Here is a 21136-nt window from a genome sequence, read left to right on the forward strand (position 1 = left end):
CCATAGGCATTGACACTTAATTATGTATATAGTTTGGTTTACAGTGTTATAGTTATGTGTGTATATATCTTATGTATAAATTGTATATAGTAATTGTATCTTCTATTTAAGAGTGTTATTATCATTATTTTGTTATACCGTTTTACTACTGTTTTAAATGTTATTATGTTTAACTAACATAAAATAAAGGTTTGGCTTTTTCAAGTATGCCTAGTGTCTGTCCAATAATTGTAGTGGAGTACTATGTTTACAATTTCTATACTTTTCCGTTCACCTGTTCGAGCAGCAGTTCGAAAGGCAAAAACAAAATAATTATAAAACCTATACCTTAGTTGATATTAATGTAATGGTTATATTTTTATTATTTATCCACAGCACAGAAACAATGAGCTTCAATACAAATCCATATCGGTGACTTAAAAACTATCCCTGATTTAAAAAAAGTATTTAATAAACTTGAAAGAAGTAAATAACTTTTAGTTAATATTTAATAGAAATATATTAATAGTTAACTGTATAACACAAGTCTTATCAGTCAATATCTCTAATTAATTAATATTAAGATATGCAACACAAGCACTTTTATTCCTCTCATGTTCTATATATTATACACTTCAATACTGACTGAGTTGGGATTCAATCCTGCAATCTTGTGGATGTGTTTTCCGCCTCAAGAAATAAACAAATACATACTTTTTTTGAAACACTACTGTATATAAACACTTTTAAATGCTACAGAAGGGAAATTGGGAGCAGGAGAATCGTTTTTTTTCTCCTCTTTTCTCCTTTTCCTCTTGTTTTCTTCCTTTTTCTTCTTCCCCCTTCTTCCCCCTTCTTCTTCCTTCTTCCCCCCCCCTTGCAAGACTATTGTTCCCCAGCTTTGGCGCAGTGGACTAGTGCGTTGGTGTTTGGATCAGGGGAGCACAGGTTCAAACCCCACTGCAGTAAGCATGTCGTTGTGTCCCTGGGAAAGACATTCACCCCAAAGTGCTCCTGTGGGGACTGTCCACAGTATTGAGTATGTAAGTCGCTTTGGATAAAAGCGTCTAACAGTGACCTGCTATTATTTGTGTAAACATTACATTGTAATTATCCATTTTGTATCATTTTAAGGCACATTCTTGCTTTAACCTTTTATGTTTATATAAATATGTTATTCAACTGATTTGGGTGTATTTTATTTATTTCATTCTAACATGTAGCAACTGTCACAAAAGAGTTTCCCAGAGATAAATAATATTCTGATTCTGATGTGCAAATAACAGTCATTTTATTTGTAACTGGTGTTGTTACACTTTAAATCAGTGACCACCAACTGGCGGCCCGCGGGCCACATCCGGCCCGCCAGACATTCTCATCCGGCCCGCACAACGGGGGTGACTGTGGCGTTGGCAGAGTGGTTACTGCGTTCGCCCCCCACTAGGGGTGTAACAGTTCACAGAAGTCACGGTTCGGTTCATACCTCGGTTTGGGGGTCACGGTTCGGTACAACAAGAAAAAGCAAAAAAAAGTCCCAAATGCATAATTCCAGGTTTGTTGTTATTTATTTTTGAACAGTAGTGCAAGTTTCAGTTTAAAAATAAGGAACTCTGACATTTTGAATAATTAACTGTATTAAACAGTTAAAAACAAACCACACACACTCAGATGGCCATATTATCTATAATGGCTGATGTCAAACAAAAAGGTTTCATCAAGCTGTAAAACTAAAAAGAATGTCTAACATCATAAATAATAAGAAAGTCTTTCCAGAGCGCAAAGTCGTTGAAAAACATATGCTAAAAGCTTCCGTTATTTATTTTGGTTTCACGGCTTTCATGTCTATTGGCTTCTTAAAAACAGCGGGGATCAGCTGTTGAACTGCTGTTGTCTTTTGCCAGGCTCCGGTGATTGGCACATCTGGGTGATGCCTTCTGATATGATTTAGCATTTTTGGCGTGTGTTTCTATTAGCATACCGCACCGCTATCGAACAACGCCGACACACCGTCCTCGTCCGATCCACCACTCGCACACCTCATCGTTATTGTAGTCCACAGGGAACCCGAAATGTTCCCACACAGCTGATTTAAAAGAAGCAGGTGGGTTCTAGCTCCTGTGTGTTATCTGAAATCGCCATACTAACTTTACTTCTTCTTGTATTTTGTTTGTTTTGTTGTTGTGTTTCTTCTTGTTCTTCATTTGTTGTTTAAGGGCGGCTGGCAAACAGCTTTTAGGCGCAATACCGTCCCCTGGATTATAAATAGTGTAGTGGATGCTGCCCTGAAGGACAGACTTTTTTCCCACTCGTAAAAAAAAGGCGTATTCGCCGTGTGACTGCATGTGCCGAACCGTGACGTCCGAACCGTGACGTCCGAACCGTGACGGTACGGGACGAATACGGATACCGTTACACCCCTACCCCCCACCCATTTCTTTGTTTACAATGTCTCGTGAGTAAGGTGCAGTACCGGAGTCCAACAGAGAGGCAGCAGCTGCGGGACAGTAGACTGCGTACTGCGAAACCTTCCCTCCCCTGAAGAAGAAGTGATCCTTCGTTGTGAAGAGTCTGCTTTGTGCGCTCCACACCACAGCAGTAGCCCCGCTGCGACAGAGTCCAACAGAGAGGCTGGAGCTGCGGGACAGTAGCCGAGAAGCAGGGTTGGGTTGTAACGGAATACATAACCCGCGTTACGTAATCAGAATACAAAAATCAAGTAGGCTAACTGTATTCAGCTGGCGTTACATTTGAAAAACGAGTAATCTGATTACAGTTACTTTCGTAAACCTGAAGTGAATACATTTTGGAATACTTATTGGAATTATTGGTGGAAAAGGTTCCTCACAAAATGTAATATTCATTACCGGCAGAACTGTGTGCACACTGCACAGCACGTCTGTGAGCGAGAGAGAGATGCAGCGTGTCTGTGAGGCCCCGCCCCCGCACGCAGATGAGAGAGAGAGAGAGATCTCTTTTAAAATATATTGAAAGTTAGAAACGGAGATGGTTAGGTAAAATGTGCAAGATAAAGTTTATGTAGCATTTCTTTATTGTCGAAATGATGACATTTCATAATGGGATCAAATCAAAGTGAATGGCCTGCTGCTGCTGAATGCATCATGGGGCAAGTGACTGGAAACAGTTGTAAAAGTTATTACATCGTTTCAGATAATAAATAATGATGATAATTCATTCTATTTAGGGGCGCCTTTCAAAGCACCCAAGGACACCTTACAATTCATAACATATTCTAAGGAAAGGTTTTAAGACGGTACAAAGAATGCAGTCCGGCCCGGGTGATGTTTTTTATGTGGGGTGCAGATGAGAGCTGTCCAGAATGACACCAAGGTGTTTGAGTTCTTGATAAGCCATTAAAACAGTAAAATACGTGTCTCCTGTTCACCAAAACATACCCATCTGTTATGTTAAAAGAAAGTATTCCAAAAGTAATCTGAATACTATTTATAAAATTCTGGGCTATATAAAAATCGCTGGCCCGCGATAGTGTCTATTGGTTTCATTTCGGCCCATGGACAAATGTAGTTGGTGATCCCTGCTCAACACCAAAGGAGTGTTTTAGAAATGGAGAAATCATGAAGGATAGTTGAACACAATGTAGAAGCCATTCAAACACTGATATGAATATTAATGTCAAGTACAATATCAGAGCTTATCTTACTTTGTGAATGCATAAACACACAAGAAGCAGAAAAAATACAATTTAATGGCAATATATAATTATTATTATTATTATATATGGCTTTGCCCTCTTTTATGAAACGTTGATAATGATAGATTGCCTGACAAACTGTGGGCTATTACTACTATATATCAGCAGCTTTAGGATACAGATCATTGTATAGGCATATGTTGTCAGACGAAGTTACAAGAATTGACTCCCTTCTTTGAAAGGTATAGATCAGGGGTGGGCAAACTTTTTGGCTCGGGGCCACTATTGCGGCTTTCACACCAGCGCTTTTCAGTTTCTAGCTCCGAGCGGGAGCTTTTCTGGTTCAGCTCCGGTTTCCCTTTTCAGCTCCCGCTCTGTTCACACCGCCCACTGGCACCCCAGAGCTGCCCCCGCTGCGTCATGACGTCACCGTTTACATCGCTGATTTGCTCCCAAACGGCAGCCATTACGGCGCTCACAACAACAACAACAACTGCGTCGGGTCGATGATCGTGTTGCTTTTAATCACACGAAGCCAGAATAAATTGAATAACGACTTCTCCAACCTGATGCTTTGCTCCAGAGTGCCGTGGTTCATTCTTTATTAATGTGTTTCTGCAGCATTTACCGACCGCTGCAGTGCTGGCTGCTCTTCCACAGGAGTTTATTCTCCCGTTAGCTCCCGGTTAGCTCACACTGCAGCGGCCGCTCTAAAGCATTCACTGTCCGACTCACACAAGCAGCTGATGCATATCCCCAGTTCCCCTTAGCCTAAGTGAATGTGTGTCAGTCTGAATTGACACTGTTTGGTATCACAACGCTGTTATGAAAGTGTCTCTGGTATAAAACGGGTGATGTTGGCATAGCAACCGAAGCTAAACTGACTACTTGCATCCGATAGCTGAAATAATACAAAACAACACGTCTGCCTCCCTCCACAATGATCGATAACAGTGAACGGATGGTCAAAGTAAGGTACACATAAACAGAATCACACGAAGCCTGGTTAGTGTTGCCTGACTTTATAAAGTGTGTTTATAGGCACTACTGCTTGTCGGCAGGCATAACAGTCGACCCATGTTCAGGGGAGGTGGGTTTAGTTTCCTGCACGCCTCGACGTAAGCGACGCCACCTCTTAGCTCCGAAGCTCTTGCCTCTGGACCGACAATTTTTTGGAGCTGGAAATGAAGCGGATTCCGGAGCTAAGAGCCGGCGCCGCTGCGGTGTGAACAGGAAAACCCGGCGCTTTTCAGGCTCTAGCTCCGAGCCAGAGCTGAAAAGGCGCTGGTGTGAAAGGGGCATATGAATTTTAAATTTGACAGACGGGCCGGGCCAGTAGCAGATCGGTAAAAAAACATTTAGCTGTCCACTCCTCATTAAACACTCGGCACTCAATGTTGACTTTTCTTTTCTTTGGTCCACTCATTGTTACAGATGCAGGTTGCGTCATCGTTTGCGTCATGAAGTAACCGTTACGTGTCTTCTTATGACCCACACAGCGTTTTACGTCGCTGATTTTCTCCGCAACACCGCTCACAACAACATCAATAGAGGACTGCGTCGGGTAGTTTTTAATTATACGAAGCCAGATTCAATTAAAGAACTACTTTTCCAACCTTGTACCTTTCTCCAGAGTGCCGTGGTTCATTGTTTATTAATGTGGTTCAGCTGCATTACCGCCCGCTGCAGTGCTGCTCGTCTACCGGAGGTTATTCTCCCGTTAACTCGCGGCAGCTGTAAAGTTTTCACTGTCTGACTGTCACAAGCAGCTGATAAATATCCCCCATCCCTATAAGTGAATGTGTTTTAGTCTGAAAGCTGTTTGGCATCACAATGCTGTTATGAACGTTTCTCTGGCATTCTACGGGTCATGTTAGCTAATCAGACTATCTTGACTACTTGTTGCTATCATATTGTGGCATCAGCCGTTTTCTACACGCATATTTTACCGGCGTAGTTTTTGTTATGATTTTACTTGTGATGGCCACATGTAGCCCATGTATTGATTCCACCCGATAGCTGCAATAATACAAAACAAAAACGTCTGCCTCTTCACAATGGTCAATAACAGTGAACGGATGGTTATTAAAGTAAGGTCAAATAAACAGAATCACACTAAGCCTGGTTAGTGTTGCCTGACTTTATATAAGTATTTTTTACAAGTGTGTGGTCGCGTTCTAGTCACTTTGCTCAGCGCTACTGCTTGTTACAACTTGTATTCGCTGACCTTGCCGGGTTGGCGAGTGGGGCCAGCTGAGAGAATAGACCAGACTCCAGCAAAGGTAAATTGTGTCTAGAGTGCGCCATCTAGTGGGATCAACTGAAATGCCGGGTATTGCAGGAAAAAGGCAAAATGAATGCGGTCTTTACTATAATTTGGCCAATTTTGTACCAATATTCGGCTGGCCGGATTCAAAAGCTTAGTTTGCCCATGCCTGGTATAGATACTAACATTTAAATAGAATACCTGATATACTGTACTCCTTTTGTAAGTTAAAGGCAACCTATTATGCAAAATACACTTTTTGACGTCTTTTATACATAAATATGTGTCCCCGGTGTGTCAGGGAACTCACAAAGTGTCAGAAAACAAAACCCTCTCTCTTTTCCTCCGTACTCACATCTCTAAAAAAAAATAAAAAAGGGGGGTGCTAACAAGCCGATCCAGAATTTTCGTTCCTCACGTCATTGGCGACACCCGGCCGACGTGACACGTCCCAACCTATCGAGTGGCAAAGTCACGCCCATCTACTTCTGCCCCATGGGACCTTATTTCGGAAAAATAATGTATTGAAGTCAATGGAGAGAGAAAACGTATCTTTCGATCCCGTTTGAATTGTGCCATGAATTACACATATGATGTTTGTCAATCTTAAAAAATTATTTCCATGTCAAAAAGTCACAGTTTGTCGTAAAACTGTTGAATTATAAGACTATGAAAAATACTAGAAAGACTACAAATCCCAGAGCCTACAGTCTTAGCCTTGTCATTTTTATTAGCCTTAAGATGAAGTTCAACAACTTTCCTACAAGGAAATAGTGCTGCTTGGTGATTTTAATTGGGACTGGTTAACTTCTGTGTCAGAGGATTTTAAAAACCTGTGTACCTCATTGAATTTTACCCAGATTATAGACAGTCCTACTCGCCCAAATATTAAGTCCCCAAATAAATCCTCCTTAATTGATCTAATTTTAACTAATGTTCCACATAAATACTCATCTGTGGGAGTATTTGCTAATGATGTGAGTGACCACTGTGTTGTAGCCACAATTAGGGACACTAAGGTCCAAAAGGTTAAACCACGTATCATCACAAAGAGAGACAAAAAACACTTTGTGGAGCAGGGTTTTTTACATGATCCGTTTGATTTTGATTGGGGTAGAATCAATTTGTGTGCTGATGTAGAAACTGCATGGTCTTATTTTTATCTTGGTTTTATGAAAATTATAGATAGACATGCACCTCTGCGTAAATTTAGAGTGAAGGGACGAAACAATCCCTGGTTTTCTGCTGAGCTGTCCAGTCTCCTTCATGAGAGAAATAATGCTTGGGCTAAGGCTAGGAAATCAGGCTCAGAGGTAGAATGGCTACGTTTTAGGCAGCTAAGAAATAGCTTCACATCTCAAATAAAAAGTGCTAAATCAAAGTACTATTTGTCGGTTACCACAGAAAACCTGAATAATCCTAGGAAATTTTGGAAAGCCATAAAATCGATTTCCACTGGTGATATCCCAAATGAGCTACCTCCGTGCCTTACCACAGCATCTGGCACTATATCAGACAGGGCTACTATGCTAAATTGCTTTAATGAGCATTTTGTGTCTTGTGGCTCTCTGTTTGGCTGTGTGGCTCCTGTGAACGCTCCAATCCTTGACTCTGAACAATGTGGTCTGGAAAACCCTTTCAGTTTTACTCCTTTAACTATTGGTATTGTTCATTAAGCATTATCCAAGTTAGATCCTAGGAAACCGGCTGGCCCGGATAACGTAGAACCTTTCTTTTTAAAGATAGCTGCAGATGTTATTGCTCCACCTCTTACTTCTCTTTTTAACCTCTCCCTCAGCACGAACACAATTCCAAAAGTATGGAAGTCTGCTTATGTCTTGCCTTTACTGAAAGGAGGGGAGGCAACTATTTTAAATAACTATAGGCCAATCTCTAAATTGTCAGTTCTGGCTAAGGTGCTCGAACGCTTAGTGAGTGAACAAGTAAAGGAGTTTTTATGTATAAATGATATCCTGTCTAAACATCAGTCAGGATTCAGAAAGAAACACAGCACCATCACTGCGACAATGAAAGTGGTAAATGACATTACTACTATTTTAGATAATAAGCAGAGTTGTGCAGCTCTGTTTATTGACCTTTCCAAAGCATTTGACACCGTTGATCATCGCATTTTAAAGCAGAGGCTACTCAGTATTGGCATATCCAGCAATGCAGTGGGGTGGTTTGTGAACTACCTCTCTGAAAGGTCCCAATGTGTTCATTTTGATGGACGGTCTTCTGAGTGGTTAAACATTTCTAATCGTGTACCACAAGGTTCTGTTTTAGGACCACTTTTATTCTCCATATATATTAACAGTGTAGGTGATAATGTGGATGAAGCTACTTTACATTTTTATGCGGATGATACTGTGATGTATTGTGCAGGTCCCTCCATTAAAGAGGCTGTTGTTAAAGGAATGGTCCACTCATTAGATAATTAATCAAAACTTCAGTATTTAGTGAAACATTATGTTTAAACCATACCCTGAAGAAATCAGCGATATTCCCCGGTAAATAATGATTTTATAGCTCTTTTTTATCAAAACCTTTATATTCCTTCTGGCCGCCGCCATTTTTGCCATTTTCAGTAGTCACGTGATGGTCGTGACGTCATCCATGCGTTCACTTTGTCAACACACGGAAACATGGCTGAATATTTGAGTTCGGACTCGTCAGCAGAGGAAGAAGTGTTGATGTTTTATCAGTATGACAATACGACACCCTCTGTCCTTAGACCCTCACATCGTACAAGGAAAAACTTCCGAAGAAAACCCCCAGTTTAAAGGGAACATGGGAGAAACCTCAGGGAGAGCAACAGAGGAGGGATCCCTCTCCCAGGACGGACAGACGTGCAATAGATGCCGTGTATAAATTGAAGAGATAATACATTTGCAACATAGGTAGTCCAGATGTTTGGAAATGCATGTGTGTATAATAGGAAGATGATATAAGATACTATATGTATGCATGTAGTACCACCCTCTAGTTTAGCATACTCAGCTTCGTTGTCCCTGGCTAAAGAATCACGATTTGATGGGGCCGGAAAAAACTGGGGGAAAATACACACTAGTCGGTACTACGCTATATGGAAAGGCCACCAAAAACTGTCCTGGCCTGGACGCTAAAGGACGTTAAAACGGGACTAGCCGCTGCAATGGAAATGCGCTATAACATACCTTATTCTTACTCCGAGCACTACTTCTGCTCCTCCGTCGCTTCACACTTGCAGAGGGCGATTTCTCAACTGGCCGAACTGGTGTCCTGGTCGGTGATGACACCAGAAAGACCGATGGTACTGCATCTCCATTAAGTAATGGTTGTTCCATAAATCCCATGTTATGTTTTATCATACTCTCAGAGTAGTCGTCCGGAAATTTGAAATGTTCGCTGCATACATGAGCCTGTGAATCTTTCGGTTCGGGCCGGCCACATTTCGCTAGCCACTGCCTCTGAATGTACTTCTTACGCTTACCTTTTGGCAACAGATGGAACTAAGCATTCCGTGGATTGTTCCTATCAGAATTGTGGCAATATTTCGCGATACAGTGAGGCATATTTGAAGAGAGAAACTACAGTAAATAACATGGAGATCAACGTGTCCTCGAAAACCAAACGCATGGTTTACGTCACGTCCGGAAAATGGCGGCGCCCACAGTGTTGATGTTATTTCGGTATATAATCAGTTTAAAATCACTGATAATGTCATCGGATTAAAAAAAAAAAAAGAAAGACTGGCAGAGACTGGTCTGTTTTATCGGATGATAATTATTTAAAAATGAGTGTCATGAGCATACCATTCCTTTAAATTACAAGCTGTTTTTAACACTATTCAGACTCAGCTCTCTGAATTAAAGCTTCTTTTAAATGTGGATAAAACCAAGGTAATGCTCTTTTCAAAAGCTAAAAAGACACCAGAGCCTGTTTTAGATATTGTAACTACGCAAGGAACAAAACTTGAAGTTGTTGCCTGTTACAAATACCTTGGTATCTGGCTTGATGATTGTCTCTCTTTTAAACTTCATGTCAATAACCTGCTTAAAAAACTGAGGGTTAGGCTAGGGTTCTTTTTCAGAAACAAGTCCTGTTTCTCGCTTGAGGCCAGGAAAAGGCTAGTCACTGTGACCTTTTTACCTGTGCTGGACTATGGTGATTTGTTGTATATGAATGCACCTGCCCATTACCTGAGCAAATTGGATGCTGCGTATCACAGTGCTCTGAGATTTGTCACAAATTGTAAAGCGCTTACACATCACTGTACACTGTATACCAAGGCAGGTTTACCATCACTCTCTGTACGGAGGCTCAGTCATTGGTACACGTTTATCTATAAAGCTTTGTTGGGTAAACTCCCATATTATATCTGCTCTCTGATAACACAGAGAGTTGCAAGCAGCTATTGTCTGAGGTCACATGATGTAGTCTTGTTAGATGTGCCAAGAGCAAGGACTGTCTTAGGTAAGACAGCTTTTATGTGCGCAGCTCCACTTGCTTGGAACAATCTTCAGCAAGAATTGAAACTGAGCGATCTCATTCCTCTGCATGTTTTTAAAGCTAGGGTAAATGAAATGCTTGCTGACACAATGGGCACTTGTAAATGTCTATAACTATGTATCCTGTAAATATAATGTATAATGTCCTTTATTGTTTTATGTTTCATGTGGAACCTATATGCTGCAGGTCTCCCTTGAAAAAGAGATCTATGATCTCAATGGGACCAATCTGGATAAATAAAGGTTTGAAATGATATGAAGTAACATCAAGTAACCCACAATGTTAAACAGTGAGAGTAGTAGTCATATTTTGTGAACCCTTTGAAGAGTACTGTCACACCGGTGTGATCATTCTATAATACACCCTTTAAGCCCGGGGGAGAAATGCTAACGCTAAATTAGCATCGGCGATATTTTCTACTTCACGCTATCTGCACAAATGGTTGACATTAAACATTAAAAAGATCAGGCAGTTCAGAGAGAATTAAAGGAAGACAGGCAGCTTTGCATGACATTCTTCTGGACGTGTTTCATTGTGGTGATAGTGAGGGTAGTCAATCCCTTGTTTAGCAAGACAGTAGTGACGGCCATCTTGGTGACGTGTGTTGTTATGCGAGTCTGCGAGACCAGAGATGTAGTTCATTGAGCGTTTCACACAAAAAAAATTGTTACTTCACAGTTCTACGACTGACTATCTTTTAAATTGACAAACATCATGTGTACTTCGTGGCACAATTCAAACGGGATCGAAAGATAATCTTTCTCTCTCCATTGACTTCAATACATAATTTTTCCGAAATAAGGTCCCATGGAGCTCTCCCGGAAGGGGAGGGAATTCGCCACTCTATCGTCTCCGGCACACGTGACACGTCCCAACCTATCGTCTCCGTATACAGTCGCAGCTGTGTGTCTGTGAATTGAGCAGGATGTCTGCAGGAGGCACTTAGAGTAAAGTTGTTATATATAATACATATAATGGCACTGTTCTAGCGATAAACACTTAAGAAAGAACATGTCAAGCTATGTGCTGTATCAGAAACAATGTGCAGCGTGTTTTGGGAGTAATATGCTGTGTGTTTACATTAGCAAGCATGCTAACACTAAGAGCTAACTATGGAGCTAACACTGTAGGCTACTGGAGAGAATATGTGTAACGTAATGACCTTGTGGTAAACCCTGCGAGAGACAAAGTTTTGAGCTCCATACCGTTTCAGAAATAAAGCTTGAAGTGGTTAGGAGCATAATATGGCATTTAATCAGCGCAGCGTTTAGCTGAGCTTCTCCCGGTAGAAATCTCTAGCAGGGGAAGCTGCGTGACGCTACAAAGGGGCGTGGCTAGCAGCAGCCGTTCAATTTAAAGTGGACCTATAATGCTATATTTGAATAATATAGTGTAACATGCCTGCGATTTTTTTTTCTTCAAAATACCAAACAGATCATGCATTTTAGCCATGTCTCATTTCGCTCTATTTGCTCTTTTTTTAGCCCTGTTTTTGTCTTCTTCGCTGCTTTTGTGGCAGACTACAGCGCCACCTACAGGCCTGGCATATGTACTACATTGTCCCCAGCGCTTTTGAACGGCAATGGCCGTGGCTGTCTCCTCCTGATAGGTGGAGAGTTGCCCATATAGGCGGAACTCCACATTTCTGACGTCAGAGATATTTCAAATCTGTATCAGTCTGTATCAGATCCGTTGCAGCCCCGTTTTTAGAGATTTGGGTATGGAGGAAAAGAGAGAGGGTTGTGTTTTCTGACACACCGGGGACACATATTCATGTATAAAAGACGTACAAAAGTACATTTTGCATGATAAGTCTCCTTTAAAGCAGTATCAGCCTGTTAGCAACAGGGCTGTAATAGAGGGGTATGAGCGGTACATGGGTATGAGCAGGCTACAATGGGTGATCTGTTTGGTATTTTAGTCAAAAAACTTCCCAGGCATGTTTTGTATAGGTATGGCCCTACAATATATGTTTCTAATATACAGGGTTCATACACTTTTTCACCAATGATTTTCAATGACTTCTCCATGACCTTTACCTAATTTTCCATGACCAAAAAAATTACTCTCTCAGCGGTACCACTGAAAACTGTTTATTTTAACATGGAACAGGAAAATAAGGTCTGCATATGAAACAGTGACTAAATCGAGTGACCAAAGTCTTTTTTAAGTATTGTTCATATATATTTGATTAATGGATCCATACCTGCGTAGTAACTTAAGGTATTAAAGGAATTGTAGTGGGGTAGAAGTCGAAAGTAGCAAAACATGTTCTGTACTAGGACATTTACTCGAGTCCTAGTACAAAAAGGGTTTATTTCACCGGGTAATAAACCCTCCTAAATTACCCTTCTTCGATAAAGCCACGCTCGCATTGCAGATGAGACAGATGGACTTTGAATTGGAATAGATACAAAAATAATCATCCTCCCACTCGGAGTGAAAATGATATATTTTGGGCTTTTTTGCTTCTGCCATAATTGCGGTCTTGTGTGTGTGCGGACTGTCACTCCTGTTGACACGGACAACGTCAGCGAACTAGTGCACTGCCCACTGCCCACCAGCCACGCCCCGACACATTGGGGTCACGCCGGCCAATCACAAAGCTATGATGCGTTCAAGTGCATTATTCTGGCACAGGAAGATTATGTTACAAGACATTAACGATAAAACAGAATATTGTTGTTCTATTTTTAGACACATCTCGCGATCGACTGGGAATCTCCCCGCGATCGACCGGTTGATCACAATCGACTGGTTGGGCACCCCTGGGTTAGACAGTTAAAAAGGTCAGTAAAATAGAGAAAAATTCAGATGAAAGTTGACTGCTGGGGTCAGAGAGTGTTTGCCTTATTTTTGTTTGTTTGAAATTGAGAACATGAACAACTTTTTGGAAGTAATCTCAGGTGCTGCGTCGCAGCATTCAGAGTAATTTGCTCACATTGGGTTCAACGCGTCAGAGCGAGCAAGTCATTTCATTGGATGAGAGGCATACTATGAGAGCTGGTCAGAGGGATGCGTTCAAATGTAGTCAGTAATTTGAGGAACTGTCGAAATGGCGAACGCAGATAAAGTTGAGCTCGAAATTCCTCCAACATCATTGAAGTCTCCGGTTTGGGAACATTTTGGTTTCGCAGTTACGTACAAGGATGACGGACCAAGACAGGTGGACCGAACCAAAGCTGTTTGTCGGCATTGTTCAAATTGGTTACGCGGCTGGCAATACATCAAACTTGCACACTCATTTGAAAAGGCATCACCCGAACGTGAATATCACCGGTACCAAAAGAAAAAAGACTGAAGTGCAAACCCAACTCCCGCTAGCATGTAAGCCTCCACCACTCGCAAAAACTTCAGACCGAGCCAAAGCTATTACAAACACCAAATATCCTTATGTTGCCATGTTAGCAAAGCGCTACCTGGCTGTATCTGCTACCTCTGTCCCTAGAGAGGGTGTTCTCCATAGCAGGAGCCATTGCTAGTGCCAGCAGATCTGCTCTTTCGGCAAAACAAGTTCATTTTTCTTAAAAAAAAAGCATGAAAATTATACAATGACAAGCAAGCAAGTCCTAATGTCAAGCTGGCTGCTTAGGTATTTATTTGACAGTACAGTTCAAATACAGATTATTTCAGTTCATCGAAATGCTGCACCTTAATATTTATTTTATTATATTTAGTATTTATTTGAGTGAATATTCACAGTTTAATAATAATTAAAAAACTCCAAAAAATATTTTATGTTTTGTGATCATTTTTTCTGCTGTACCGAAAACGTACAGAACCGTGACCTAAAAACAGAGTTACGTACCGAACCGAAATGTTTGTGAACCGTTACACCCCTAGTACATTCAATACGTGATAATGTCCAATGCACACTGCAGTTGGATCTTTGTATTCAACAGTCCTCTGGAAAGAGCCTCATTAAATAATTTCACTCTTAATGTTTCACAGGGTCTTACACCAATTGGATCTGGGTGCAGGCCAGTTGCACATAATCCTGCAATGACACAGCATTCCCACATCCAGAGCCTCTGGTCCGAGGTCAGCTCACCTGACTGTACTGCCATGCCCGGGGAGCACGAAGGCAGATCACAGATCAGCAGGATAACTGTCCTGCAGCAGCAGCATTAGGCATGACTTAGTTCTAACCGGTTTCATCAGCGGATAGAGGAGCTGCACGTAGCTCTCACTGCACGCTCAACATCTGAGTGGATCATCACAGTGCAGCACATGCAACTGCAGGGGGGGGGGCTGAACTAATATACAGTCCCTGGTGGTTCTGTGCTGCTTTCCTTCAACATGTATCCCTCTCATCCTTCCATGCAAGATATTACTCAGATCTGCAGTGACATTCAACCGTTTGCATCTTACAATTTATTTATTTATTACTACAATAGTATTATATGTTTACATTATGATCTTGTGTATCGTATTCGATTTGAATGTATATAGACTCCTGCATTTACTTGTTTACTTACAACATTCTCTGCATAATTTAGTTTATTGAATGTATATGTTTTTAGCTCATTCTGCATTACCCGCACATCGGTCCGCTGCAACTCTGACTACTTTTAAATCCAGGCTGAAGACTTTTCTTTTTGTCGCTGCTTTTAATTGAAACTGAGCCGTTGTGTTCATCAGTAAAGTGGAACTTCTGTGTGAACTATTCATATCTTAAACTGCACTGTAACTTTTTATTCGTGTAATTTTTATTCATGTACTTTTTATTCATGTATTTTTTTCTTTTATTATCTTTTTTTTTTTAAATGCCTTTGTCTGAATGTCTTTCATTTTTGTAAAGCACCTTGAATTGCCTTGTGTTGAAAGGTGCTATATTTATAAACTTCCTTTGCCTTGCCTTGCAAGATAATCTTGCACTCATTCAATATACTCCGTTTCTTCTTGCACTATTTTATTGTTTTTAAATTAGTTTAGGTCTTATATATTATGTTGCATTGTTGGAGGAGCCTGGGCCTTAAGATTTGTATTGCCATATCTACACCGTAGGTACTGTGCGTATGACAATAAAGCCTTTGAATCTTGTATACAGGTTGAATTGCATCTAAAATGACCAAATGATTGCTTTTATTTAAAAAAAGATTAAGGGGAAGCATTGGTTTTGTCTTTCATATGCCCTTTTATTATCTGACAGGGTTATTTTCTCATGTGTGTACATTGCTTATTCTAAAAAACACCCCTCCTAGACACTCTGTATGCAGCCAATGTGTTAATAACCAGACAGTTATTTATTTATATTCTCTTTTCATTTGCATTGCCAATGAGGTGGCACAGAGCGTGAGATAGTGTGGTTGACGTTTTTATATGGAGGTCATAGAAGCTCACCCATCCTTTATACAAGAATATTGACTTTTTCTTGATTTAGACAGATCTTTTTGGTGTTACTCTTTCTACTTGACATCCTATTTGGAGCAAAAGTTGTTTTGTAATGATGCAGATCCACAGACATGCCATGCAATAGCCACTGTAGGTTAAGTTAACTGTAATTAATGTAATGCATTGCAATGGCAGTTGGCCATATTAAAATGATTTACTGTATTATTTGAATACTGTACATTTCCAGCTCAGTAAAAATAAAGTAGGCTAATGATAGCAAGATGATACAGTACATTTGCTCAACTTATTTTATACTGCCTGGGGTGAGACAAATAAACTGTTTTTCTATTAAGATGTATATATACTCAAGTTTAACATAATCTCACGCCTTTCGATTTACAAACCTGTTCTAGTCATTTCACATTAACTTGTATTCCTGGTTCACACAATTTCCTGCTGCCCATTGAGGCATAAGACTGAATGAACAGCCTTCATACTAAATGTAAAGCCTTTCTGCACGATATTGACTCAACAGGCAAGGAACAGCGAAATATAAGTGACAACATTTACCGATAACAAATGTAAAAATGTCCCCGACGAAACACAGACCAAATGAAGGGCAGAGCAGCGATAGCGCTATGCAAAGTAACCTTTTGTATCCCAGAGAGGAGAGCAAAGGCTCGGCGAAAGAACGATGTGTGCTAGCCCAACCGAGGAAACCAACAATACGACACCATATAAGAATAAATACATAGAAACACACAAAAACCAACTCGTTATGACTGCTAAACTGGCTGCAAATGTGTGAAGAATAGCAGTGTTGTGAGCGGCGGTCAGTGGGGGGAGGGGGATGGAGGATGGAGTCAGGCTTCGGCGGCCTGTCCCCGCTTCAGCCTGTCCAGCAACAGTGTAAAAGCTTCTAAATGTTCTATTTAACACTAAGAAACATTCATATTTCCAACCACCAACAGCTTCGTTACTGACTTACCGGACGGGTTGACCGCGGCGGGAGTTGCCATGTTTCCTCGCTGGAGAAAAATAACAAAACGGCAGCGATGGAGATGACGCACAATACGGCGAGAGCAGCCCGTGAGAAAGCGTCTAAACTCCGCGGGATTGGCACGCGAGGCTCGGTCCGACCGCCTTACATCTGTTAGCTCAGAGGAATCTCGGTTCAAAGGACCCCAAAAGAAGCCTGTTTCTACCGAGCATATATATAGATAAAGTATATGTTTAATGAGGAAAAATCTCCAAAACCAGATTTAGTAAAATGCAAGATGTCTGAATGGTAGCACCGCGAGATTTTAGGGTTGCTTGAATAAATTAATGGTATACAGTGTGACTGCTGCAGTGAAGAATGTGATGCAAAGCCGGGTGGTGTTGAGTGTAGGCAGATGCTGTGTGGAGCGTGTGTTGATATGTATTCATTTATTTAATCGTTTATTTGAACTGGGACAGTGCACATTGATGAACGCTTTAAAACAAAAATAATTAAGCTTACAAGTGTAAATGAGCCGGATTTTAGTTTTGAGCTCATTTCCATCCGTAGTCCCGTCACATACAACATTATAAGAACGTGACATGTATATATATATACATAGCGAAAATAAATATGCAGGAAGAGCATGAGCAGCACACAAGCATTTACCACATGGCAGTAGCCTACAATGTAGCAGCTATGATATATAAAGTGCAAGATAAGATAAAAGTGCCACATAAAGTGCAAGAGGAGATACCCCTGTATTAAAGTGCATTTAGCGGTGATTACACGTCTGTTTGTGGCTCAACCATTCTTTAAGTTGTACTTTAAAACTATTGAGAGTGGGACAATCCTGTATCTCAGTTGGGAGGCTATTCCACAATGAGCTGCCTTTAATGGAGAGTACATTTTGTCCAAAAGTTGTCCGTCTATGATGGACTTCACAGCAGGCCCGGTTCTACGGGGGTGCATAAGGGTGCATTGCACCCTCAGTTGAGTTGTTATGCACCCTCATTAAAAAAATTAAAAGTGCATTTTTTTTTATTATTAAAAGTGAAAAATATTACATATATAATAACAATAGTAGTAATAAGAAGAAGAAGAATATAGTTGAAATAAAAGAAATTGTAATTGTGGTTAAATAACATTGTCTGCTGCATTTATGTGGTCAATTTAAACGGTAAGTAACGTTATTATGTCAGGTGCGCGTGACCTGTGCCCCTGTGCGTTCGTCATCTGCAAGGTGCTTACACAGCAGTCAGTGATGGACATCAGAAAATTGTTAAAACAACCAGCCCTTATCGCCAGCAGCAACACTGCATCTACTGCAGGTAATAACAGTTCAGATCATGGGGACATTACGTTACCCGCGGCCACTGTCGTGGACACTAACGTCCTCCCGCCCGACTCGCCGGCTTTGCCCGCCTCGCCGGCTTTGCCCGCCTCGCCCTCTTCGTTGCCCCGAACACTGCCACCCGTCGGCGGCCCGCAAGTGCCAGAGGACCTCGGCAAAACAGAACCTGCCCAGGTATATTAACAAAAGTACCCAACTCGCCTGTACAGTGGGGTAAGGTGCTCATTTTGCAGCTCATCGTTTCACAACAGAGATTGACTGGAATATTCCTCAAAAAAATATGCCATCTTCTGCTATGCATGCAGACATTTCGGTCTTGAAAGGGGAGTGATTTGTAAAATATCCATAAAGAAATAGTAAATCTGCTTACAGTTCTGTTTCATATGGGTGTTGAGATGTATCCATAGATCTCTTCATTTTGCTCTCAAAGTGCACCAGATTGATGCATTTAACTTCAACATTTAGCATGCCCCCGGACCCCCCTGAGGGTGTTAGGTCCACTCCCCACTTATAAAAATAGCACTTTACCACTGCACCCTCTCTAATCTCAGTTGCACCCTTAGTCATTTTGTTCTGGAACCGGGCCTGCTTCACAGTCTCCTCTCCTCTGGTTTCTGACCTAGTGCAGCCTCCATTGTGTTTTTTGTGGATGAATTCCCCCGAGGGAGGGGCCAGTCCATGTAAACATTTATTAAAAAAACACATACTTTTAAAAGACTTAAAATTGTCAAAACTCAAAATTGTGTTTATCAAGGATGGTACAGTGGTGGTATGAATTTGGCTTTCTGTCAAAAACCTTGATAGCTCTCTCGTACAGCTGTTCTATTTGTTTCAGGTTTGAGGCACAATCAAACGACCAGTTTCTTAAACAGTATTCAATGTGGGATAGGATCATACATTGAATACTCCTCCTCATGCTATTAAAAGCTGCCCGGTTGATAGAGGTGCCAAACTGTTGTATTCTAGCAAATAAATACAAGAGTAAAGAAACATAGGCTACTGCAGTTTGACAATAAAAAAGAATACAGATAAACCATAATAATAATAATAATTTATTACAACTTACAAACCATTTTGAAAGGATGACTTAATAGAAAGTGGTACTATCATTTATCATATGAGTAATAATAAAAAATACTCAAAGCTAAAGTAATAATCATAACAATACACCAGAGCCAAACTAACACAGTTTAAGATAACAATAGTTGGTTAGATGTTTTTATGTTCTGTGGGCTATAGCAATTTCAACACAATACACCTCACATATGTTATGTTTTTTGTTTTCTTTGTACTGTTTCTGTTCTGATTTTATGTAAAGCGTCTTTGAGCATTAGGAAAAGCGCTATAATAATCGCTATTTCGCTATCCGAACGCTATCCGAACATTTTCAGATCACTGATAGTGATTGCGCAATAGCCCCGCCTCTCCCCACCTCTTCTGCTCACCTCCGCTTACCCCGCGCCATTGCTGAAGTGTTTCGCCACCAACAACAACAACAACAACAATGGCGGATCGCAGAGTTGCTATCGTGCTCCGGACGCTATTGACCATGCTACAGTTGTTTGTGCAACATCTACAGCAATAATGATGAGGCAATAGCCCCGCCTCTCCCCACCTCTGCTGCTCACCCCCACGTCAAAGTAAACTGCACCCTGAATTCAGATTATTTATCTTTCTCTCGCGAGTGAAGTCTAATCTGACAGGACGGAGACACGCAGCTCTGCTCACCTGCAGCTTCTCCCGCTGCAGCAAAACACACACTTCAAGTCAGATCATCACCCGTAGCTATTTTAATTACCTCTCAAACTACCTAAACTAGTTATATGTTTATGTTTACAGTCGGCCGGGTCACTGATTACTGGATGAGCTGCTGCATGAGACAGACACTGACGCTGTCCGAAGAGAGGGAGGAAAAAGAGAGGCTCCGTGTATTTTATTATTATAATATATAGAGTCGTTATTCATTTGTTTTAAAGCTCAATAAATAACAAAGAAGACCTTTGACCGGCACTTTTATAATTTTGTCCGGAAGATTTAAACTTTAATACACGTTGACTGGCGAAAAACTCTGCCCGGTTCCCTCGGCCCCCACCGCGAAGAATAAACAGAAGGGCAACCATGACAACCATGCTTCTTTGCTGCTTTTGTGGAGGAAGTTACAGCGCCACCTACAGGCTCCTGGATATGTACTGCAGCTTCTCCAGCGGTTGGAGCTAAACGGAGCGGTCTCGTGAGGACAGACACTATCCGGATAACTATTGCGTGTGGACGGAAGCTTGTTTGCGATTGCGTTTGCATTAATCCTATGCGTTTAGCCGTTTTCGTCCTCGTGTGGCCGCAGCCTGAGTGTTTATGTTATTATCTATTGTTGTCCGATTCCTTTATTATACTTTAGGTTAGTTTTCTTATTGTTTAGTGGGAATCTTTAAACGTTACATTCCTGACTTTCTAAAAGCACCAAACATACATTCTAAATAAATACTAGGTACCAAAGCAGGACCCCACCTTAATTTCAGATGATCAAGTGCAACATTTCAAAACACAGGTTATTTTCAATTAGTACTCTTGGGAGACGGGAGGACTGATCATTTATTCCGGAAAATTACTCACACAGTTTCAAACGTTCATCCAACAATTCACTCAGCATTCAATAAACAGAAATGTAAGAAATATTAACCAAGTTTGAGAGAATCTTACCGAGAGAGCTTTACCGGTAGAGAGAGCATACCGGGGGGGGTGTGTGTGTGTGTGTCTGTGTCTCTCTCTCTCTCAATTCAAAGGGGCTTTATTGGCATGAAAGTTAAATTAAACAATGTTGCCAAAGCATCACAATACAAAATAATTAACAACATTAACATACATTTCAAATGTTTACATATTATTGATGATATATATACAGTGATATAATTACATTTCAACACGTGTGTGTGTGTGTGTGTGTGTGTGTGTGTGTGTGTGTGTGTGTGTGTGGTGTGTGTGTGTGTGTGTGTGTGTGTGTGTGTGTGTGTGTGTGTGTGTGTGTTGTGTATTGTGTGTGGTGTGTGTGTCATTCACTGTCCCTCA

At 41.0% G+C, this 21136-nt stretch overlaps 1 protein-coding gene across 2 annotated transcripts in view; it reads right to left on the reverse strand.

Moving 5' to 3' along the window:
- The window catches only part of arnt2 (aryl-hydrocarbon receptor nuclear translocator 2), a 106994-nt gene extending 89936 nt beyond the window's left edge, over positions 1 to 17058 (reverse strand). For both annotated transcript variants that reach the window (XM_034109052.2, XM_034109043.2), the window contains exon 1: positions 16729 to 17058. In XM_034109052.2, the coding sequence (XP_033964943.1) occupies positions 16729 to 16759 (31 nt within the window). In that variant the 5' untranslated portion in view covers positions 16760 to 17058. The remainder of the gene's footprint in view (positions 1 to 16728) is intronic.
- Between the last annotated feature and the right edge of the window lie 4078 nt (positions 17059 to 21136).

The sequence above is a fragment of the Pseudochaenichthys georgianus genome, chromosome 3, assembly GCF_902827115.2.
Source record: "Pseudochaenichthys georgianus chromosome 3, fPseGeo1.2, whole genome shotgun sequence".
Taxonomy (NCBI): Eukaryota; Metazoa; Chordata; class Actinopteri; order Perciformes; family Channichthyidae; genus Pseudochaenichthys; species Pseudochaenichthys georgianus.